This window comes from Dipteris shenzhenensis, chromosome 15 (assembly GCF_047967505.1).
Source record: "Dipteris shenzhenensis isolate YYH24624 ecotype China chromosome 15, Dip_SZ_1.0, whole genome shotgun sequence".
NCBI lineage: Eukaryota > Viridiplantae > Streptophyta > Polypodiopsida > Gleicheniales > Dipteridaceae > Dipteris > Dipteris shenzhenensis.
Window position 1 is genome coordinate 15443489 of NC_141610.1, and position 25177 is coordinate 15468665.

The following is a 25177-nucleotide window of genomic DNA, read 5'->3' on the forward strand; positions in this document are numbered from 1 at the left end:
CTTGTCCTTTGACTCTTCATGAAGTAGACATCGAGACAGAAGTGGGAAACACTCGAGAGCCAAGAAATTCAAAGAGGGAGGTGTTGTAACTTATGATGGGGCATACGGGCAGATAGAGATGGCTATGCAATTTATACATTAATTTGATGCTGCTTTTGGGACGGAAAATTATCAAGAATTATCCAAACTCTGAATGGTGAGTTTGCACCTTACAAGTACAGCCAGTGCTTGGTGGAGTGCCAGGCTGGTAGATGGAACTGCTTCCAAGATATGAAATAAGTTTAAGAGGTATTTCTATCAGCAGTTTCTTCCAAAGCTGTTGTGGATGAAGTTCATGTTGCATGGGATGGCCTTCATATAAAGAAAGGGAGACGGTGGAGTATTTTAATCAAAGACTTTGGGATGCATACTTTACAAGTAACCCTTTTCCAAGAGGTTTCTGTTGGAAAGGTCACCTCCCCATCTGTAAGCCCTCAAATGAGGAGAGCATGGGGGAGGGAGACCTAGGACAAGAGGATCTGAGGCCAGCAACAGTACGGAGCAGTACAGAGTTATAGGACAGCAAGTATGGAGCGAGGTAAGGATCGAGAGGCTGAGAGATGCCTGAAACAGGGCAGGACCTGCAGAGGACAAAGGCGCCTACTTGGAAGGGCCTTTGGTCCTGGTAGAGGGGCTGAAATAGGCCTCCATCTGAGGCTGAAAGGTGGTGCACACCCACATGTCAAGGCAGAAGAGCAGAGGCCAGCAAAAGGCTGCCAAACCCCCTATATATAGCCCCACAGGACTGGTTGGGGGGGATGAACCTGGTCGGCCACATGGGCCAGCCCACAGCCCCATACGTAGGGGTGAGTGGAGGGGGCCAGCCAGGCAGCTGGCACACAAAGCAAGGGGGCTGGAACCCCCACTTATATGGAGAGAGCACACAGCTCAAGAGGAGCTGCCCACAGCCCAAGATATAGGGCTGGTGGGGCCAGTTTCAAGGAGGCTGAGTCGGCCGGATCAAGGGAGTCTGGTTGGTCCATTTCTTGGGCCTTATAAAAGCAGCTCATTGGAGGGCATTCATACATCCAGCAGGCCAGCAAGTTTGTGAGCAGCAGGAGCAGCAGTTCACACATTTCCAGGCCTACATCCAGGAGGCAGAGGAGTATAAGAGAGGCTGCAGACTGAGCTCTACTAGGGCTGGTACCTTGGCTGTCTTCTAGGGCAGCAAGAAGCTGAGGTCGAAGGATAGAGAGTCTACATATGGTCAAGGTGGAGCACGCGGCTCAAGTTCTAGAGATATACGGCAGATAGTAGAAGTACCTGGTGGTAAGATTAAAGGACCACGCCCTAGTGGGACTTTGGATGTCTCTCTTTTCTATTGTGTCCATAGCTTTGGACAGAAATATATTCTTTTGATAGCTTCTATATCTGGTTGGATCATTGTCTATTTATGAGTCTGCACATCTATTTGAAGCACAAAAGTTAAGAAGTTTGTGATTCCACACCCCACACACACTGTGTGAGCTCCTGGGCTATTCTATCAGTCTTCCGCCGTGCATACTCTCTGTTGGTGGCTTTCTAATAGTTTCAGCTAAGACCCAGCTCTGTAAGTATCAGACAGAATTCCCTCCAAATATTCAAGTCTTTGTGAATATGTTGTCTCATGCAGAGATTCAAGACCTCATGCATTCTATCAGACATAATTCCCTCCAAATATTCAAGTCTTTGTGAATATGCTGTCTCATGCAGAGATTCAAGACCTCATGCATTCAGCTTTAGTTGCATTCATGATGAATATGAAGGACTCATCGTTGTATTAGAAGAAAGATGTGCCAGAAAAGAACAAGAATGCACTAGAAAGGAAGGATTTCTAGCCAGTTTAGTTTGAGAAGAAAGGGTTTCAGTCTTAGAAGCCGAGGGAAAACCATAAGGGAAGAGCTTGCTCTACGCATGAGCAGATTGAGACCTTCTGAAGCAAGGGAGATGTTTTCGACGTGGAAAAGAAGGGCATGTGGCTGTCCAGTGCCCCAAAAGGCCTTCGGGTCGAGGGAGCACGAAAGACCAAAGGAACCGCCTTGCCCTATGGTGGAAAGTATCCCTGATGTTTTGGGGAGAGTGGCCGATTCGGAGGCCAGAGAATATTGCCTATCTTGGGGTAGAGAACATTGCCTATCTTGGGGCAGTTGTAGCTTGAATGAAGAGATTCGGACTACTTTTTGATTAGCTTTCTCCTTTAGTGCTAGCCTTCGTCATGGCTGAGTTTGCCCTTCACCTCCGGAGTGCCGACAGAAACTCAGTACGAAGACTTTGTATAAATGGATGCTCAAGTATGTGTGGGTGTGTGGATTTGTATGTGTGAGAGCATACTTTTATACTATGGTCTACACCCACTGTTGGGCACTGATGACGTCAGTGGGGATGTCATAGTAGCTAGTCCCTGCTATGCGTGATGGAGTTTACGGTTTTCAATCTTATGAGTGACTATCGTGGGATTGAAACTGTACTATGTTGTGTTTTTAGAGGATGAGTTTGGGAATGTTCCTGGATTCATCTAGGTATATGAGGGATCAGAATGTGTTTATCCTTTTTGGCCTAGGGGCTATATACAACTGCATTTCTGAACAGTTAGCCCTTCGACTTGGGATCAAGATAGAGGAGCCATATATTCTATGGAAATTTTGTTCCTGTCATCCCTATTCATTGTGAAGCTTTGTATTCATATGCAGGATTATGTTGACCAAGAGGACGTTTTCATCTCACCTTTAAAGCATCATGATGTGGTGCTTTGTATTCCTGAATTTCGCGGGAAGGAAGTGCAGCTTTTGATGCTTTAAAGAGAGCTGGTTTTTGATCATGGGGGAAAGAAGCATCGGATTGTTGCAAAGAATAGAGGTGGAAATAATTTCCAAGCTAATGAAATCTGTAATTTCTGCGCATATGATTGTGTTAAAGAAGTAGAAATAATAGATATGCATTCTAAATTTAGTTTCCCATATAGAAATAATTTTCAGTTTCTTGAAAATACTTTTCTAGGTGAGCTGCCACTTGAAAGACCGGAAGACAATACTATCAATCTTATTCTGAGGAATGCACTGCCCAACCGGCCTCTTTATAAGGTGAGCACAATCCAGAGGGATGAAATAATGGCAAAGGTGCAAGATCTATTGTCAAAAGGGCTAATTCAACCTAGTTCTTCACCTTTATTTCTCCCCAATACTGTTGGTTCAGAAAGAGGATGGTTCATTTTGCATGTGTGTTGACTAATGTGTTGAATAATATGACCATTAAAAATTGGTTCCCCATACCCTATATAGACGATGTTTTGGGTAGGCTGGGAGGGGCTAGAGTCTTTAGCAAGATCGATGTTAAGAGCGGGTATGTCAAAAGGGCTAATTCAACCTAGTTCTTCACCTTTATTTCTCCCCAATACTGTTGGTTCAGAAAGAGGATGGTTCATTTTGCATGTGTGTTGACTAATGTGTTGAATAATATGACCATTAAAAATTGGTTCCCCATACCCTATATAGACGATGTTTTGGGTAGGCTGGGAGGGGCTAGAGTCTTTAGCAAGATCGATGTTAAGAGCGGGTATCATCAGATGCGTATACATTCATGAGATGTGCATAAGATGGCTTTGCCTACCACAAACAGGACGATGGATCGAATTTTTAGGCATTATTGACATTTTACAGGTACTCTTTTTGATGATATTATCGTGTCACCATATCTATAGATGAGCATAGACAACATTTAGCCATAGTTTTTCCAGGAGCTTTGCAACCATAAGCTTTATGCTAATGGTAAGAAAAGTAAAATTTCTCTTGGATAAGGATCATTATCTTGGTCATATCATTTCTAAGGATTAGGTGCAGATGGACCTGCAAAGATTTGCTGATAAACCTCTTATGATAAGAACAAAGAACTAAAAAAATGTGTACTTCATGTACGGTTTTCAACTCACGTCATTCTTGTATAGCTTGGATCTTTGCAAGATCAATCTGTACCCATCCTTAGAAATGACATGACCAAGATAATGAATCTTATCCAAGAAAAATTTGCTTGTCTTACGATTGACATAAAGCCTGTGGTTGCAAAGGTCTTGGAAAACTATCATCTATAGATTTACAAACACAATAATGCCATAAAAAAATTGCCTGAAAGATGTCAATGAGGCCCAAAAATTCGACCCATCATCTTGTTAAAGTGGTTGGTGCATTAGTCAATGCAAAGGGCATGACTTGAAATTCATACAATCCAAATGTGGTACGGAAAGCCGTCTTATACACATCCTGTGGATGTATGCGAATTGATGATACCCACTCTTGAGGTCAATCCTGCTAAAGATTTGTAGCAGCTCCCATCTATCCACAACATCATCTATATTGAAAATTTCTTGATAGTCATTTTATTCAATGCACGTAGTCAACGCATATGCCAAATGAAGCATCCTTTTTCTGAACTTGGACGATAATTGATGGACTTTGCAAGCAAGCACATTTCATACCTATACGGAAGACCATCAAAGTTGACCATATGGCTGAAGTGTTCTAGCACAAGTTTTCAAACATCATGGTATGTGTAAGTCTATAGTGATTGAGACCCTAGGATGACCAGCCTTTTCTGGAGAGCTTTATTTGATAAAATGGGAACCAAGCTTTTCTTTTGAGGTTCATCTCCAATTTGATGGACAAAAGTGAAACTCAATTCCATAGTATGAGATTTACCGAAATATTATGTGGCTGACCGGAAGAGTGGGAAAGATATCTTCCGTTGGTGGAGTTTGCATACAATAAGATTGTCCACAGTTCCACGTGAAAGACAATCTTCGGGGTAATTTATGGAAAGGTGATTCTACCACTAATCTTGAGGACAAAAGACAGTTGATCAATGTGTCTGAGACTTGGATACAGCCTTTACGCTGGTCAAAAAAGCAAAAGAAAGCTGCATATTAGGCATCGGAGGCAGCTAGACCTTTACATTGGTGATTGGGTGTTCCTCAAGGTTGAAAAGGCTAGAATCCAAAAGATGAAGGGTTATGGACCATTTCAGATCATAGGTGATATCAATGAGGTAGCTTAAAGGCTGGTTTCACCTGAGCATTGAAAGATTCATTTCATGTGAGTCTTATGAAGAAATATAGAGGACTTGAGCCTGCTGAACTGATTTTGGAAGAGCCACCAGTGGTGGGCGAGTTGGAGGAAATCCTTCAACCAGAACCCGTAGGTATCTTGTCAAGTTTACAAATTACTCGGCACGTGATAGCCAATTGGGTTGATGAAGACTACTTCTCAAAACATCCACAAGTGCTACAAATATACTAAGAAGCTTTTTAGTTTGGGACAACTGAATGGAAGGCCGAAGGATGTCAGAAAGCCTTATTTATCCCTATAAATGAAGAGGAAAATATTTTATTTTGATTGTTTTGCTTAGTTATATGGTGGGGACGCCCACAGGGGACTAAGGATTAGTCCAGAGAATAGAATGATGCATTGACTAATCTTTAACAGGTGAAATGTGCTTGGTGCTGTTTTATTTGTGGCAGGTTTTGGAAGAGTGCAAAAACTCCCACATTTTAATGGGAAAGAGCCTCTAAAAGTGTACGTCCAAAGTCTAGAGGAGGCTATTTTTAGCTGGAGCCTTCCAAAGTTGAAAGGCAGCTCGCTTCTAAGGCGATTTTGACAGCTAGTCAGCTCATTTGTGATTTCTTCTGGCATCTTTTCTAAGCTCTGTGCAAGTTGAACTTTGTATCAAACTCTTGAATTTCAAAAATAAAAACCTTCCCAGGGCGCGGGGTGGGGGGGGGGGGCTTATTTTTGGCCCCTAGTGTGTGTTTTCTCTTCCTTCCCTCCTCTTTCAGTTCAAGTTGATTGCTAGAAGGAAATCGCTGCTGTTTTTCCACTCAATGAGCCGACCATTCGAATTGTTATTTGGAGAGAATCTACAGCGACTTGTTGAGATTTACTGCGATTTGAGATAGATTGCTGTGATTTAGGGTGTAGCGCTGATTACGTCATTACATCTGTTTAAGACTGAGAGAAAAGGCTTAGATTTGAAGTGCTTGTCCTTCCCGATAGACTGCTTATTTGCGTGCTTTCCTTGCTTGATAAGTTCAGTGGCTCTTTATTTGAGTTGGTTTTAGAAGTGAGCTCTTTAGATATCCATATCTTTGTGCCCTCCAAATTGTGGGTTTGTTGCGGATAATCTTTACCTTGCTGCCTTGTCAATATAGGAGACTGCTCTCTTTTCAAGATATCATCTTGATCCCATTTGGCTTGTTTAGGCTCTCCTTTAGTGCTAGCCTTCGTCATGGCTGAGTTTGCCCTTCACCTTTGGAGTGCCGACAGAAACTCAGTACGAAGACTTTGTATAAATGGGTGCTCAAGTATGTGTGGGTGTGTGGATTTGTATGTGTGAGAGCATACTTTTATACTATGGTCTACACCCACTGTTGGGCGTTGATGACATCAATGGGGATGTCATAGTAGCTAGTCCCTGCTATGCGTGATGGAGTTTACGGTTTTCAATCTTATGAGTGACTCTCGTGAGATTGAAACTGCACTATGTTGTGTTTTTAGAGGATGAGTTTGGGAATGTTCCTGGATTCATCTAGGTATATCAGCATTAGCATCGATCTCAGCAGCAGAGAGAGAGGAAGGGGGCGGGGCAGAGCGGAATGGAGGGCCGGGCAGGGTAGAAAGGGGGGGTGGAGGGACAGAGTGGAAGGGGGGGGGGGGGGAGTTTGTGAGGGGAGGGTCACGCTGGAGGTAGGGAGGGAGCTGCGATGGGGAGGGGAGCTGCTAGGGAGGCGGAAGGGGAGGGGTGGGCTGGAGGTGGGGAGGGGAAATGCGAGGGGGTGGGGTAGAGAAGGAGCTCCTTTTTCATTTCTGGAAGTGAGGGTCTTGTCATCTACAAAGTATTGATTGAACAGGTGAGAACCATCAAGCAGCTCAATACCCTTGATTTAACTCTTCATCACTTCATTTTCTGAGAGCCATCCCAAAGCATCGGCAGCAATGGCAAAAGGAAGAGGGACAATTGGGAAACCCGACCTCTTAAGTGAGAAGGAATCAGACATCTCCCAACTTGGCTGAAGCATAGAGATAATAGATCTTGATGGATGCTATCTTACCAAATCATTTTAATGCTTGTATCTACCTTGGTAAAGAGACTAAAGCATGGGGTGATACTTTAATCCTTTTAGTACATTTGAACAAAAAATGTTTGATTGATAATTGCAAGCAAGAATGGATGCTTGGTCTTGTGTAGTACAACATTATCCAAAAAAACATTAAGCTTTTGATATTTATTTTCTACTTTTGTGTTTTAATTGGACAACTTCTTACGCTGGAAATTATGCAGGTTGTTGAGCATGCACAACACTTTGGTTGGGGGGCATGCTGCAATTTTCATGATGCTAGCTTCCATTTTGTTGGGGACAAGGAAGCAAGACATGAGGTCAGGAACATTCCTGATCACATTGGCATATTGTCCAACATCTATCTTGCTTGTACTATAAAAGTTTTGAACATGCATTACAGTCTTTTCTTCCTTTCATGCAATCAGCTCATGATACTTTTGTATGTGGATTTTTTACTACAAGTTAATTCTTGGAATTGCATTTATGAGCTTTTTGCTTTCAAAATGATGTATTTAATGATTTCAACCGTTGAAAGTCAGCACAAAATTTGAATATAGAGGCATGTTTTCTTGTTTAAGATGATTTGAAAGTATGCTTGTTTAGTGTTGAATTTCCGAATCTTCTCAATATAATGATGTTGTATGTAACATTTAGTGCTGACGTGTTCATTTAATATTGATGGATGTCATAGGAAAAGGTGGACCCTTTTTCTCTTGTTGCAGATGAGCTTGCCTTATTAGCAAATAGATTGCGGGCTATTATAACAACTGAGGTATGGCTCTGCAGTCCCACCAAAGTGTTGAAGGGTTTTAACAATTACTTGGGTGGTCCATTTGTTTAAAGTTCCTTTGTGAGTTTTCTGTTAAGGTTGGGCCCTCCATGTTACATGCACATTTTTTGTTTGGGTAATAGTGTGGATTGCTGCAAAGCTTAACTTCTCTTGATGTTGTTGTGAGATTGTAAATGTCAAAGTATGTTCATGCCAATGTGGTGTAGTCATTTTGGGAGTATTCTTCAAGCTTTCTCTTTTTGTGCAATTTAGGTTTGATGAATCCAAGATTTTTTAAACGTATTTGATTACGCCTTGTGTCATTCTTTAAACTTAAAGGGTTGTTTTCCTCTCAGGCCGATTCACTCTCTCTCTCTCTCTCTCAGCCTCCCTCCCTCTCTCTTACCTGTGGATGTCCGTCAACTTTTGGACATTGATCTTTTAGAAAACAATAAGCTACTTCCTCCAGTGCACTTAATATGCCTACCAGGTTCAGAATGCAGTGCATTATGCTAATCCCACCCATAGTTACTAGGGAACACATTCCCACTTCCGGAATGCCCGGAATGCGATTCTTGTTTTGGAAAACGTTCCGGATAGTGTTGGTAGAAATTTATCCACTAGATACTCTGGACCCTTAATCTTGAAAAAGATTAATGGGATTGCATACAAACTAGAATTGCTTCCCCATGTAAATTTCACCTCGTCTTTCATGTCAGTAGATTGAAAGAGGTGTTTGAAGGTAATGACTATGAGACAATTTGTTGCAATGTATATGGTTTGCCATCCTAGGCTCTGAGAATCATATATGCAGCATTTGGTAATATATGGATGACTTTGTCACACTTAGATGCAATCGATATTACGTATAAATCTATTAACGCCTAACTTTTCTTCTCAATCACGGGCATAGGCACATATTTTCCTCCCAACCAACCTCGATGGTAGCAAGCTCACAGAATCTCATCTTACGTGAAAGCTCCTGCTTGCCAAATCCCAACGAGCCCCAATTCCCTAGATAGATCTAGTAGGCCACATGTCTACAATTTAGGGTACCTCCTAAATGCATCATTTACCCCTCTCTTGGGATATCATTGAAATCACTTGCCCCTTGGCACATTTAATGCATTTAGACCCCTTAGCCTTAGATCCACCTAGTCTAGTGCTATATCACCCTCACCAAGGACCTTGACCTTGATTCCTTTTTGATCATTTACGTGAAGCCCAAACAAATATAAAACAAACGTTGATCCTTAAAGGAAAAGGTCGACTAACCCTTCTGAGGTCATGTTACCTCGACTTGAGCGTAACATTCCTTCCCTCTTCAGGCATCAGCGTCCTCGATGATAAAGTCTGGGAACACTCTCCGTAACTGGTATACGGATTCCCAGGTAGCTTCTGATAGAGGTAAACCATGCCATGCAACCAACACCATGGGTATCTTCCGATTGGGTACTTGCATTGTTCCTCGGTCTAGGATTCTTGTTGGCTTGCGTCTTGCATTATTCTCTATCTCCTAAAACAAAACAACACCCTCGATTAATGAGTCACCTGTATGCAAAAATTTCTTTAAACAAGAAACATGAAACACTGGGTGCACCTTATAACCCTGTGGTAATTCTAATTTATAGGCTACCTTGCCTATTCTTTTTAGAATTAACCACGGCCCACAATATCGAGGTGATAACTTAGCACACTCTCCTACAGTCAAAGACTTAGAGTGCGAAGGAACTCTAAGAAAAACTTTTTCTCCTTCCTTAAATTCTCTAACGGATTTGTTTTCATCCGCATACGCCTTAGCTCTATCCATAGCTTGGCGGATGTTAGCTCTTGCAAGTGCTAGCATCTCCCGTATTTGAACTACAAAGTTCGTGGCACTAGGCACTTTCTGAGGTACTCCAACTGTAGTTGGATTTGCTGGTCTATAACCATAGTTCAGCTCAAATGGATTGAACCTTGTAGAGGAATGTTTTCTATCATTGTAGGCAAATTCTAACAATGGCAACCACTTGTCCCATGTATGTTGCCTCAATGACACATATGCTCTAAGCATATTATCTAAAATTTGGTTAATTCTTTCCGTCTGACCATCCGTTTCTGGATGATCCCCACTACTCATTCCCAACTCAGTCCTTAGTGTCCCAAACACCGCAGTCCAAAAATGACTGGTAAATTTGACATCCCTGTCTGACACTATGGAGAATCCATGCAAACGAAATATATGTTTAATAAACAAGTCCGCTACTTGCGGGGCACTAACAGACTCTCTAGTTGGAATGAAGTGAGCCATCTTGGTAAGACGATCAACTACCACAAGGATAGAATCATATCCACCTTGTGTCGTAGGCAGACCTACAATAAAGTCCATGGAAATGCTCTCCCACCTACCTAGTGGTATTTCCAAGGGTTGTAAAAGTCCGGGTGGCTTCACCCGCTCTGCCTTACTTACCTGACATGAAAAACAACGTGTCACATATTCATGAATATGTTTTTTCATCTCTGGCCAAAAGAAATCTTGCTTCACGAGATCATATATCTTCTCAACTCCTAGATGTCCCGCACATGGGCTATCATGGCATTGTTGAATGACTTTCTGCTTGAGATCATTCTGATTAGGTACTACTACCTTGCCATTTCTTTTCAGCATACCATCTCTTATGGTATATCTTGCATAAGTTTGACCTTTTCTAGATGCCAGGTCACCCTTTTCCCCGGGTTTAAATACATGAGCCTTAGGCCAAAGGCTCTGGACGAACTCATCCACCTTTTGAGTTTCCCTTATCTTGGTCATTAGAGCACTTTCTAATACCGTGAAACTCATATTATGCATAATGCGTGACAACGCATCAGCAACCTTATTATCCTTTCCTCTTCGGTACCGAATCATCAAGTTAAACTATTGCATGAGTTCTGCCCACCTAGCTTGGCGACCTCTCAAGTCAGGTTGTTTACAAAAATGTTTCAGAGTATCGTGATCAACATCAACATAAAACTCTGATCCATATAAATAATGTCTCCATGTTTTCAGAGCATGGATAATAGCATACAACTCCAATTCATGAGTTGGCCAATTTCGTTGAGAGGGAGAAAGCTTCTTGCTTTCAAAGGCTACTGGCCTTCCCTCTTGGAGGAGAACTGCTCCTACTGTAATGCCACTTGCATTGGTTTCAAGGAAAAACGGTTTTTGGGGATAAACTATGTTTAACATCAGTCCTGAGGCCACAGCTTGTTTTGTGGTGTTAAAACTCTCATGTTGATTCTGTCCCCATATAAAAGATACTTTATCTGAGGTCAGATCAGTCAATGGCGATACTATTTCGGAATATCCTTTGATATGCATTTGATAAAATTGGACAAATCCCAAGAATGATCGCAAAGCGGTCAAACTCTGAGGGATAGGCGAAGTCAATATCGCAGACACTTTCTTTGGATCCATTTGTACCCCCTCAGGAGTAATAATGAATCCTAAATATTCAAGTCTTATCATACAGAGTACAGTTTTCTTTTTATTTACATAAAGACTGGCTTTCCTCAAAGTACTGAACACTATTCTTAAGTGATCATAATGCTTAGCAATACTTTTACTGAATACAAGAATATCGTCAATAAAATGTACTACTTCCCGATATACGGACGTAGTAAATGGTTCTTAAGCATGACGAATGTAGCTAGAGCATTGGTAAGTCCAAACGGCATTACAAAAAACTCATAATGTCCAAACCTGCTTCTAAAAGCGGTTTTATGCACATCCTCGGCTCTAATACGGATCTGATGGTAGCCACATTTAAGATCTATCTTATTGAAAATTACGGCCCCATGTAACGCATCTAGCAAATCATCGATCCGAGCCATCGGATACCTGTGCTTAATAGTGATATTATTCAATGCTCTGTAATCTATATAGAGACGAAAAGTATAATTTTTCTTCTTTTTTAATATCACCAGCGAAGCAAAAGGTGAGAAACTGGGTTGAATTTGTCCTAGCTTGAGGTATTCTTCCAGTTGTCTTCGTACCTCTGCTTCTTCGGTAAAACTTAATCTATAGGGAGGCCTATTTACAGGTTCTGCCCTCGGGATTAGTTGAATCTTATGCTGAACATTCGGCTCTGGAGGTAACCCACAAGGTAACTCATCCCTAAAACAATCAGAGAACTCCTTTGCTATTTGATCAGCTAGCTTGGCCATCTCTCCATTTTGGGCAACATTAGTGCTAGTCGAAGGACCATCAATCTGCTCTACCGATGCTGTACAAAGAAACAAAAACTCTTCTTGAGCTTTTCAAACTTCCATTACGAAAACCAACGGTCCTTGAGGTATATCTTTTTCACCTTGTAAGACATACATCACATTATTCATCTTGAATTGATAAATGTGCTTTTTCCAATCTATGGCTGGATTCTTCCTAGAATGCCAAGCCTTATCCAGGGCTATGTCTGCATGAGCAAGCTTTGTGATTTCAAAATCAAGTTTCTCAGCATAGTCCTGAATTCGAAGCTCCAACTGGGTAACCCTTTGGTCCCATACTTCAGTTGAACTTCCGTCTGCCATTCTGATTGTAGTCAAATTGGCTAGTCTTTAATTTTAGCCTCTTGACAAGCTTGGAGTTAATTACATTGTGCGTTGACGCTGAGTCAAACAACACAATGACATCATGATTGGCTACTTGCCCTTTCATCTTAATTAACTCCGTATCGTTAAAGGTTATATATCCCATTGCTGCGGGCTTTGACAGGACGTTATCAGGTGCACTAGTTACTAGCTTAGCAACAGACACACTTAACAAAACAGGTACTGACCTTTGAGAAGATCCCGCTAGCTGAATCTGCATCTGTTCTGCTCTGAGGCTTCCCTCCATTTCCACCTCGCATTCTGAGATCACCATCTTAGCCATCCGACGATCCTTGTTTCGTGGACAGTCTTTCCATTGATGAGGCTGAAGGCATCCAAAACACAAGCCTTCTCTCCTCGCTTTTTCTCTTTGCTCTGGGTTCAAAGAAGACTTCGACCAAGCCCAGGCTGCCATTGGTGTTACTTTTCTTTTCATTCCAATGGTGGTACTTGGTTTAGGAGTCTCGACTGGCTTCGCTTGCTTGGCTTGACCACTAGGCATGTGAGGTACTCTGTTTGCTAATCCACTTTTTCTTAAACTCAGTTTTCTTCGGGTACTCATACCGAGTCCCAACTTGCACAAACCCACTTGGTCTGTTCCCTTTGGCATCTTCATAGTTCAGGGCTATGACAATTGCTTCATCTAGTGTGTTCGCATACTTAGCGCGAACTTCCATCTTGATCCGATCATTCAATCCAAAGATAAAATATTTTCCCAAAATTGATTGAGGTAGAGGTTCATAAACTTTCATTACACTTTCTCTGAACTTATCAGTGTATTTCGCCACTGATAAATTTCTCTAATGAAGGTTTCGATACTAATCCCAAGCTCGGGATGCTTCGTCAGGAGGTAAGAAGTGTTTTCTAAATTCTTTTTTAAACCCCTCCCAAGTAGTGGATGCCACTCCATCTTTCTGCTGTTTTATCCACTACCTAACCATTGCCTCATTAAACATATGGGTGGCCTCGCGGATTTTCTTCATATCATTCCTGATTTCACAAATGGCGAAAGCCTCTTAGGTCTCCATGATATCGGAACTACGGTCAGATATCCGACCATAATACTTTTCTGGCCTATAATTGGCAATATTAGGCACCTTAGCCCTCCTAGGCTCGACCGTATGAACACTGGTTTCAGGCTCCATTGGAGATTTACCTTTCTCTTCTCGAGATGGTCTAGCAGACATACTCTGAACCATTTTCCTGAGCTCGGATTGCCCTACATTTGCTTGTAACTGTTGCGCTAAAATTTGTTGCAAGGGATCCTCCAATAATGCAATTATGCCAGATAGTGTATGGCCTGTTGGGCGTGACACCTGCAGGGTCAGCTGGACTCCCGACTCTACGGGATCCACCCTTGAAGCTTCTTCTTCTACTTCCATTTAGGTCGATAGGTGTTTTACAAAAAAAAAACAAATAAAACACCGCCTAAAAGTGTATTTAGAGACTGCTTTCCAATCTCATAACCACAAAAGGTGTCTAAACATGCATAACCATCAACTGAAAATAACTAAGAACCAAGATGGATATCTTTTCCCTATACTAGGGAAATATCAGCAATCTCAAATAACTCAAACACCGAGGGCAAATAAACGACCATATACTCCAACAAAACTTAAAAGGCATAGAAAGCTCCCTGGTCATATCTCTGCTGCATGAAGAGATTAACTTATCCTTGCAAGCCACTCAGTCGTATCACCATCAAATTGAACAGGCTTCATACTCCAGGGCTTTCTCCAATGAGACGTCAGTGTGTGATTGCTACGTGCATTCACAATACCAATAACTAAACCTTCAACAGTTATCGTCTGCTATCTGTGTGGGGTGTGTTCTTAGAAGCCCCCTCTAGAGCAAGAGCTTCCAAGGCTCCTAGCCCAGAGTAAGACCTGGGCTCTTATATTGCCCGAGTCCTGAAAAATAGGAAACAAGTCATTGAGCTTTCTTATGACATTGCACACATTGCTAGTAGCAACCACTAGTGTCGCTATCTCCACGTTGCACACTACATTTTTCTATATTTGTGATGCTGTTTTCTGGTCCCAGAGGCTGTAGCTCAAGAATATTTATGCTACATCTATTGGACCTGAGCAAGAAGCTTCATCTACTATGTTGGATGATCTATTCCTCTTTGAGGTGGTAGATGATGCTTAGCTCTATGTGTTTTTGTGTTGACTCAACAAAGGTTCTTAGCCTTGAGTTGTCCCTTTAAACTGAATGGATTTAGAGTCAATAAGAGGTACTCTTACTGGGTTGTCCCCCAAAAATGAATGTATTGTCTTTTACTTTGGTTTGATGGTATTGACCACCCAATTCAGAGTAAGGGGGGGTGACGAGTAATGGTTTGCCCTTGCTGGTCGCAAGCTGACTGAGAAGTTACTTTCACACGGGAGGTGTCGGATAGTTGGACTTGCTCTTTGCAGTATTGCGGTGGAGGGGGGATTGGTATACTCTTGCGTGTTAGGTCTCACACTCTTTGCTCTGAAGCGGGGTGTTGGAGATATCATTGCCAAAGAGTGATGTGTTGGTGTGTAGTTCTAGGAGTTCTAGTACTAGTTCATGTGTGAGTGCCACGTGTCACTCTGGGAGTTATTCCATATTGATACATGTGTGTGTGTGCTTAGCCTATATAAGGCTTGTACTTCACTTATCATGTCGTACTTGATGAATGAATGAAAGCCTTCATTATGTCTTCATTTGAGTATCACTTCTTCACTCCCTAGCCTCTCTCTCTCTCTCTCTCACACACACACACACACACACACACACACACACACACACACACACCATGTTTCTAACATTTAGCTAGGAGCAAGGACGCAATTTTGCTTTGAAAATCGTAGGCTGGTTGTCCCAATTCTTTTTGGCCAAGAGCTTGTGGGCTGGTCGATGGTCTGGAGATAGAGAGGTTGCTTGTGTGGGCTGGTTGGAATACTTACCGTTGTGGGCTGGTGGTGCATTTGTTTGTACAGACCTTTCGGGCTGGTCAATGGGGTCAATTGCTGGTGCACAGGCTGAGAAGAGCTATTTACACGGGCTGAGCAAGGATCTCAATTTCTGGCGTGGCACCCAAGGTTGCTCACAAGGGCTCGTTTGTCGCCTAGGAGTTATTGAAGAGGGGCTGGCTGGTCATATCGGCCTACCCCTTGGTCGTGATTTTGTTTGACAGGTGTGACTGATCGTAGAAGCCTGCCCACAAGTAGCTTTCTGCTATTGGGGGCCAAGCTGGACTCACAAGATGCCATGCCCCATTTGTGAACGGAATGGAGGGCCTTTGTTGTGCAAGATGACTCACAATTCATGGTTTTATTGTCGGTGCAAGCTTCCGTTAATGGTGGCAGTGTATATATGCTTTCTCTCTTTGCTCTGAGCAGATAAATGACCTTGTGGGCACTGGTAGCAGGACTGTGTGGCCAGGTGTGGCTGCTAGTAACATCTCAGGCTGTGTGCCAACTGTGTGCTATGCATTGGTCAAAGCATAGTCTAGCATAGGATATGCTTGGTGAGAGTAGTGAACAACAGAGTCTATGCATGGGGCAATGTTGCCTAATGGGATGTGGAATAGTCTAATTGCAAGAGTAATTGTAGCCCATGTGTAATTGGATTCATGGACCTCCAATTATTAAAGAAATACCAAAAGGGGCGCCAAGGTTTGGGGCCAATCTGTGTCTTTCTTTTTGAGCAGTTCTCCACAATTGGGTGTTTATTTTCTGAATAAGTAAAGTGAATGTATTGGCTGGTGATCTATGCTTTACTGCCCTTTTGTTGGTCTTAAGGCCGATTTCAGGCTACCCCTGCTGCCACAATTTTTTCTCTGATGTGTGCATATGTGTTGCTCATCTTCTGCTTTCCCTGTGGTGCAGCTTTTGCGGATTCTTTCCTCCCTTGGGATTGTTGTCTTGCCCACCTGCCCCTCTCCACCTCTAGATCATGTGAGATGGTCCTTTTGAACATTGATAAATCATCCCTAAGATATTTCTGCGTTTCGTACCTGTGCATTCCTGCTTGTAAAACTGCAATTTTGTTCCCGGGTCTAGCCATAATTTCTGTAGCATTCCTCCCCATTTTTGTATCAGCTAGTGCTTGTTATAGCTTCCAGTGCTTTACATGGTATCTATGAGAGAGAGAGAGAGAGAGAGAGAGAGAGAGATGTTTGCAAGAGACGTCGCGGGCCTATGAGACAAAGTGCAATACCAAAAGGTAGGTCATACAAGCCACTGAGGGCTGAAGCAAAGGGCTCACTAAGACCCTTGCTGAAACCTGAAGTGCTAACCCAGTGAACAAAATTCCAGAGTAGCAAATAACAGAAAAGTATCAGGTACTCAGAGCTAGTGCTCCTAGTACATGCTCAGGTTCCATATATCCAGGTAACTTGGTGGCTCTCTGATGAGATGTGAGGAGCTCTCCTATTTGTGTCTATCGAGCTGTCTCTCGATGCAGTGGAGGGCGTGGTCTCCTCTCTTTGGATCCAGTGGGCTACGTCAAGGGTGATCCCTCGTCTTTGGCGGTCACCTCTGAGGAGGGCTGAATTAGACCGAACCTCGATCGTGAGTGCTCTTGTCCCTCTCCGTGTCGCACGTGGAGTGTATGTTTCTCGTTTGGCAGCATCGTGGTGGACACTTCCACAGCCAATCCATGATGCTCTCATGTCATCAGGCTCCTCTCCCTCAGCCTCACTGGCGGCTGACTCAGATGCAGAGAGAGAGAGAGAGAGAGAGAGAGAGAGAGAGAGAGAGAGAGAGATGCATATGTAGATGTAGGTATGCATGTAGATAATGTGTGTGAGAGAAAGGAAGAAAGAATTATGTGTGTGAGGAATAAGCATTTGCTACCCATCCGGATGGGAAGGAAGGAAGAAATAAATACTACCATCTTCGAAAGGCCTTACGGGCCTATGAATGGTCCAAGTACATGCCTTCTCTAGCTCGCAGTTTTACTTTGGCTCAGTCTTTTATCTCAGATTGCTTATTGCTTTTTTGGTCTCTCTTTTGGAAGGTACCCAGGTTGGCGTCTGCTGCTGAATATTTCTTTAGGATGGGTGTGGAAGGCAAACGTTTTCGCCCTATGGTAATTGCTTTGTGTTTGGATCAAAATTAGCTTCATGCTTTCTAGAGGAACAGCTTTAAGTTAAGAACTTGACAAACTATTTGAGAAGCTTCTTAATAAATTTGTGGATGTTTTCATTACTAAAGTGCAATTGTAAAGTTTTGTTTGTGCACTTGAAATTGCTATGTTGTCTTGTCAAAGTATACTTAATGTCTCATTTTGATAATTTTCAATGTGGTGGTATTGTATTATGTTTTTGTACCCATTATGGCTTGCTTGTCAGGTTTTACTTCTTATGGCATCATCAATAACAGCTGTGCTACCAGACATTGGCATTCCCGAGTACTCAGTACAAGAACAACGACTTAGGCAGCAAAGGGTTGCTGAAATTACAGAGATGATTCATGTGAGCACTTTTCATTTCTTGCTTTTATGTTTTACACATGGTATTGCCTTGGAGTTTCAGCCATATGCTTGTGTCAGATGGTGTCTTTAGGGTCTTGTTGGCGTAAATCTGCTCTCAGAGTGTATATACTATATACCATATGCCTAACTGCTACCATGTATTTGACAGGTGGCCAGTCTACTTCATGATGATGTTCTGGATAGTGCAGAAACTCGAAGAGGCATCGGATCACTTAATATTGTTATGGGGAACAAGGTTTCTAAGAATGATGATTTCTTTACATCACTTCTATGTACTGCGTATACTATCGGATAATGAAAGTGTTCAGTATGAGTATGTGCACGCATGCGTGCATATATGTCTGAGAGAGAGAGAGAGAGAGAGAGAGAGAGAGAGAGAGAGAGAGAGCATACGGGTCTGACTGGCCTGCTGGTTCACCATTGAAATAACCCTTTCATGATTGGAGCTGCTGAAGAGGTCACTGGGCTATGAATTATCCATGGGAATATTTGTGAATCAAATACCAAAGTGGCCAACAGTGACAACCCACAGAAGAAGGTGGGAGAGCAGGTTAGGATTTGATAGGGGATGCAGTCATCAGAAGCTAATGTCCTTTGCGAGCTACTATCGAGCTTGAGGAATTAGTAATTTGAGTTGAAGGATGATGGCGAGCTAGGGGAGCCTTTCAGCAAATGAATTGGGGAAAATCACACCCGGTTGAAAAATTGACTGTTAAGGTTTTGTTGTGGTGAGGAATAAGCATTCACTACCCATCCAGCTCAACCATCCAATGGGGGATCATCCTCCTATTGATATATCCCAGCTATGGCTTGCTGGTCCTCCTCCTGTAGCAATGCATTAGGAAGCTGCACCTCTTCTAAGGGAGTCCTCAACAGGGCTGCTCCAAGTGAAGAAAAAGCGGGGAGTGGTTGGACATTGACTTGATTGCCAAGATGCCCGTGACTCCATCTGTCCATAGCCCAGTACTATAAAATACATACATTTAGAAGAATCCAGGAACATGGCCAAACTCATCCTCTAAAATAACAACACATATTGCAGTTTCTCAAGGGACTAGCTACTATGACATCCCCACCGACGTCAGCACAGTGGGTGTAGACCACAGTATTAACATATGCTCTCACACATACAAATCCGCACACCCATAGATGCTTGAGCATCCAATCATACAAAGGTTTTCCATTGAGTTGCTTCAAGCTACGATTGCTTATGAAGACTAAAAGATTTCATTTTAGTCTCTCCTGAACGACCATCCAAGCAAAAAAATAAAAATAAAAATTAGACAATCTATCTAATAGGGCAACACACTATTTAACATGGAAAGAATATCAACAAGCCGCAACATGGACAAAAACTTCACCAAGATGAAATTTGCATGTCCGCTAGTAGGAATATATATCTAGATGAATGGAGGAACATGCCCAAAATCATCCTCTAAAAACACAACACCTAGAGCAGTTTCAATTTCATGAAGTCACTCATAAGGTTGGAAACCATAAACTCCATCACGCATAGCAAGGACTAGCTACTATGACATCCCCACCGATGTAATCAATGCCCAACGGTGTGTGTAGACCATAGTATAAAGATATGCTCTCACACATACAAATCCACACACCCACACATACTTAAGCATCAATTTATACAAAGTTCTTTGTACTGAATTGTTGTCGGCATTTCGGAGGTGAAGGGTATTACTATAAAATATGTCTAGTCTCTCAAGTAGTCCATTGTGATGCCACTGACCAAAGATTAATGAAGGCTACCCGAGAGTCTAGAGAACTCTGCTTCTTACAAGGGATCCCTGCTAACCACAAAAATAAATTGATCCCATGTGCTGCAATCTGTTGAAGGCATCATCGAGAAGGAGGCTTTCCCCTTGTGCATGTTGCGTTCAAGATCCCAACCCTGGAGTCTCGCCTTTGGGGATATAGGGAGATCCATATGGTTGGGAGGGGCATCTGGATTGACAAGAAATTCACCAACAAGATCATGATCCCAATGTTGAAACAAAAAGCTGCTCCTGTCGGATAGACGCCACTATCTGATATGCAGCCGCCTCTGCTATAGGGAACAATCGCCTTTGTTTGGGTGCAGAAAACCCTAAATGCGGGCAGATTTTCCTCTTGTAATGGTTGCTAGGCTTGTACAACATGGCCACCACTAATTGCAGCTCAAAAAGCTTATAGAAGCTGGTTGCAGCCTTTCCTCTAGCAGGATAGTGTAATATGTGATCATAATTAGACAGGATTGTGTGACCAGCCAGGGTTGTATCCTGCTTTTGTTCCAACACAAGTACTATTATAGGTCCAAGGTGAAGGAGTGATGAAATTGGCAACAAAGACTCCAGAGGGGAGGCTGCTGCTGGTCGTGACTGCTTCCTGTTCCTAGCTTGTGCTTTTGGTGGGCCTATACAAGGCCGTAGGTCTTAGAAAGCTAAAAGCTTGCCTTTGGAAGTCTTTTGGAAGGCTTTCCAAAGCCAGGGGTTGGTTTCCTCTGCTTTTGGACTGCTTTACGATTTGCTTTCTAGAATAAAGAGCTTGAATGTTGTCTATTTAACAGGCTATAGTCTGCTAACCAGCCTTCAATTATTGCGAATTAACCTTTAGTAGCTGCAGCCCAGTCTAACAGCAGATTGAGAACCAGTTGTTAGGAGCTGTGAATTAAACTTGCTTCCTTTTGCCTCATCTCGCTCTTTGTGAGCGCCTTGTTTCTGCGTAGGACCAGTCTCTATACTCTCTCTCTGCTCACCTACTTCTTTCCTCTCTTCTTACCTCAACTCTCCTCTTCTATTCTTCTATCTACTGGCTGAAGTGAGTTACAAAAGTGAAGAAGCTGCAGCCAGTATGCCTCTACTTGAAGAGCCATGACATGGATTTTGGTGAAGATAACCTTGTCACTAAAGAAGAGCATGTAGAGCTGAAGGAATGGTTTGAAAGACAAATGAAGGAATTAAAGATCCTGTTCACAGCCCAAGAAGTGCGCCTCATGAATTAAATCCAAACGATTGCGGTGTTGCAATCCATAGAGACCGGCTCCTTGGAAGAAGGAGCCGGTAGGAGTGTAGCCATAGCACCATCTTTCACACTTGAGACCTTCACAGGTGAGAAGAAAGAGCATACTATTGAGTTTTGAATAGGATCAAGTAGCGGCAGTTCCCTTGAAGGTCATCACAAGGATCCAGGCAAGGGCCATAGGCAAGGAAATGATGAAGCAGGCAAAGACGGACAGATCGTCTACATCGCAAAATCTTGAGCCACCCCAAACCCCATAGACCAGGTCCAAGGAGGTCACGGGGTTGGGTGAAGGAAGGAACCAAGTGCCCATCCAAGACACCATCACCACCTCCTCTACCTTTGGCCACGCAGCCCTTCTCAGGAATATCCAAGTATGCCCCCATACTCGGATGTAAACAAGACAGTGCGGGCCCAAGGCCTCACATCTCCACCTTCTTATAAGGGAACATATGCAATCTTAGAGAAACAACGCTTAGAGTGCATTGATGCATGGTTGAATCAATGACAGGTACAAATTCCATCCCTTCTCTGATGCACTCAAGAGTCAAGATTCAAATTGCTCAAGGGATGTTGGAGGGAAAGGCATTATCTTGGTGCGTGAGTTAAAGGAAAAACCCAAACCATGGGCTGAGTTTGAACAAGTATTAAGGAGGAATTCCTTCCTGAGGACGAGTTTGATCTCATCTCTAAGTTCACCAACCTAAACATGGAAAAAATGCCATTCGATGCTTACCTACAATGGTCTAGAGAATTGCAATCAAAGGCTTCATACACGGATTCTACTACCTTGTGTGGAATTTTTATAAATGGCTTGGCAAAGCTGCAAGTGAATAATAATCGTAGTAAAAACCTAAAGGATACCATTATATATGCGAAAATACAATGACACTATGGCCAAAGGAACTTGTTCACAAAAATCTCATAGGTACCGAGCCAAATAACTTTAGGCAAAAGAGGTGATTCCGTCCTACAAAGTGCTACATAGACTGAAGCCCCAAGTCCTTTACAGACTCGAAGTGCTGGTCCCTCGGACATAAGCAATAGGTGCATGGATTGATGCATTTGTATTACGATAGAGGGCAATAGTATAGCGCCTTAATCTCATAGGTACCGAGCCAAAGAACTTTAGGCAAAAGAGATGATTCCATCCTACAAAGTGCTACGTAGACTGAAGCCCCGAGTCCTTTACAGACTGGAAGTGCTGGTCCCTCGGACATAAGCAATAGGTGCATGGATTGATGCATTTGTATCACGATAGACATCTAATGGCAATAGTATAGCATGTAATTACTTGAGCATCATAGGAGTAGTATGGTAGCATCACTACGCTCTTCCTACAGTGATGTGTGTTCTTGTCTCTCAGATAGGATGTTTTTGTCTAGTAAGTTTGGCTCAAGTGTTCCATCTTCAAGGAAAACCAAAATCAAACTTTGCCTAATGTTCCCCTACCATGTACCTTGGATGCATGATGCATCACAAGTGGTATGCCATGGTAGGATGCGTTTTAGGATTTCTCTAATACTAATTCTAAACATAGTCACAATGTATTTCCGATCCAATGGCAGGAATCACTAACTACATGCCATTTAAAACTAGATTTTGTGCAAACCATGTACAAAGGTAACTAGTCATGTAAAAATTGGTCATGACTTGGAACAACATATGTAGCAGCCCATCGCTTATTGGCTGCTTGGTCCTTAGACATAAGCAATAGGTGCATGGATTGATGCATCTGTATTATGAGTGACATCTAATGGCAATAGTATAGCAGCTAATTGCTTGAGAGCTATGCTTTTTTTTTTTTCCATTTGGAATCATAGGAGTAGTGTGGTATCATCACCAGCCTCTTCCTATAGTGATGTGATTTCTTGTCTCTCATATAGGATGTTTTTGTTTGTTTGTTTTTTTTTTGTGGAGGGGGGGGGGAATATATTCTTTGGCTTTAAGCCTTCGCTTTGTGGGAATTACAATGGAGCTTCTTCTTGAAGGTCTTGGGGAAGGGGAAAAACAATCAAGACTACAAGAGAGCTTCCAAGCAAGTATATAGAATGGATGAGGTGGACTCGTTCCTACTTGTTCTTTTTAGTAATTCATAATAATCTGAGAAGAAAAGGAATGTTGTTGTATGAAGAGTGAGTATAGTTTGTGCATTTGCTTTTCATTATACTGAGTTCTTAATAAAGGAAACGACTATGGTTTGTTTCTTGTGGATTGTAAGCTTGGTAGGGGAAAACTACTCCCCGTGAGCTCCTATCGCGCCCCCCGTGGCTGCCCTATTGCCTCACCCCGTCTGCCTCCTCTGCTTCCCCTTCGCACTCCCTCGACCTCCCCGCCTCCCCCTCTGCGCCCGCCCCGCTGCTTCCGCTGCCTCTACTGCTCCCGCCTCCTTGCCTCCCGCCTGCTCCTTCTGCTTCCGCCTCTGCTGCCCCCCCCCCCGCCTGCTGCGCCCCCCGCCACCTCCATCTCCTCCGCCTCCTTCTCAGCCTCCTTCTCCACATCCGCCAGCCCTGCCCGCTCTTGCCACCTCCATCTCCGCCAGCCCTACCCGCTCCTGCCACCTCCATCTCCGCTCCCTTCTCCTCCACCTCTACCCCCCGCCCTCTCCGCCCCCTCCACCCTCGTGTCCCCCTTCTCTCCCCTGTCGGCTGCCCCTCTCTCTCCTGCCTCCTCTCCGTTCTCTTGCCCTCTCACCCCCTCACTTTCTCCCTCTTCGCCTTCTTGCCCTCCTTCCTCCTCCTCCATCTTTATCCTGCCCCCTCCTCCACCCCGCTTCGCCTCCGTCTCCCCCTTTGCCACTTTTCTTCCTCACCCTCCTTTTCTTCTTCCTCCCTGCAGCGGGAGCACTTGTGCTTGTTAAGGCGAAAGAGGTTCTTGGTGGTGACCCTTGGTCTGGCCAAAGGGGCTCTATGGCAGCACCTTCGAATCCCATAGCCGTTAAGGTTCTTCTTTCCCTAGCTGACAAGCAACAGGCACAGCAGGCAGTTCAGTCCCTCCGGGACAAGGCGCTTGTGGGTAGAATGGTGGGCCTCACGCCTACACGGAGATAGGTGCGAGAGTGGATCTAGGCGAGCTTGGCATTTGAGGGAGACCACATCCAAGAGGTCACCATCTATGGACGAGGCGTTTTCCTCATCCAGCTGAGCTCCCCCGACTCTGCCTCGTTAATTGTGGAGCAGAGCCCCATCCTCCTTGGCCCGCATCTTGTCTACCTCTTTCCATGGTATCATGGGTTCATAGTGGAGGACATGGATACAACACATCATGTTCCATGTTTTCCGGTCACTCTCTGCTTCCCAGGGCTTCCCAAGGAGTATCGAGCCATCCTCCCTTCCATTGGTTGGGCATTTGTGGCACACTGCTCGAGGCCTCGCCAGAGTCGGCTGCCTCAATTCTAGTAGATAATGGAGTCCCCAGGATTAGGCTGGTGGTTGAGAGCCCAGAGTCCCTCCCAAAGTTGATCCTTCTCGAGACTCTGGAAGGGGGCACACTTCGCCAGAGGGTGGAGATCTCCGGGTTACCAGGCCAGTGCTTTCGGTGCAGACAGATGGGTCACCTCGCCAGAGATTGCTCCCGTGGCCTCCCTCATGCGCCTCCCCTCCCTCCTCCACAGAGTAGGTGGAGTCAGCAGGCCCGTTTTCAGCGGCCTCTTAGGTCGGAGCAATAGGAGTCTCAGACTCCATGGGTTACCCCCTCGGAAGGGAATTGGACACAGGTTAAAAAGAAAAAGAAACCAAGCAAGCAGGCCTGCAACCGTCGCAGGCAGAGGGCCAACCGCAGGGTGAGGGATAGGGTTGATCGAGAGGCCTTGAAAGAGGAACAACAGAAGCCACCTCCTCCAGCGGCAGGGGTCACTGCCCATCCAGCCGATCCTCCAGCTTCGGAGGTTCAGCCTCCGCACCCACCCTTGCAGCAGCAGAGAGTCCCAGGAGCTCCAGATGCAACGATGGCGGAAGCAGCAGACGCTAGCTCGAGGAGGGCTGCGGAGGAGCCGATCCAGAGCCTCGGCGAGCTTAATCAGCAGGGGGTCCTGAGGTCGCCCTTTTCCCTCCTAGATCCCTCCCCCCAAACCCTCGACCTCCCCCCCTCCTCCTCTTCACTTCCCCCTTCTCCTCCAAGGTTCCCCCCGCCCCCTCCCCCACCCTCAATCCCCCCTTCTATGGTCACTCTCACCCCCCGTCCCGCGCCCTCTGTCC

At 44.0% G+C, this 25177-nt stretch overlaps 1 protein-coding gene across 2 annotated transcripts in view; it reads left to right on the plus strand.

Moving 5' to 3' along the window:
* The window catches only part of GPS1 (geranyl diphosphate synthase 1), an 87817-nt gene that overhangs the window by 20382 nt on the left and 42258 nt on the right, over nt 1–25177 (plus strand). For both annotated transcript variants that reach the window (XM_087386227.1, XM_087386228.1), the window contains exons 4-8: nt 7342–7437; nt 7812–7892; nt 17490–17561; nt 17824–17946; nt 18115–18201. In XM_087386227.1, coding sequence (XP_087242353.1) covers nt 7342–7437; nt 7812–7892; nt 17490–17561; nt 17824–17946; nt 18115–18201 — 459 coding nt within the window. The remainder of the gene's footprint in view (nt 1–7341; nt 7438–7811; nt 7893–17489; nt 17562–17823; nt 17947–18114; nt 18202–25177) is intronic.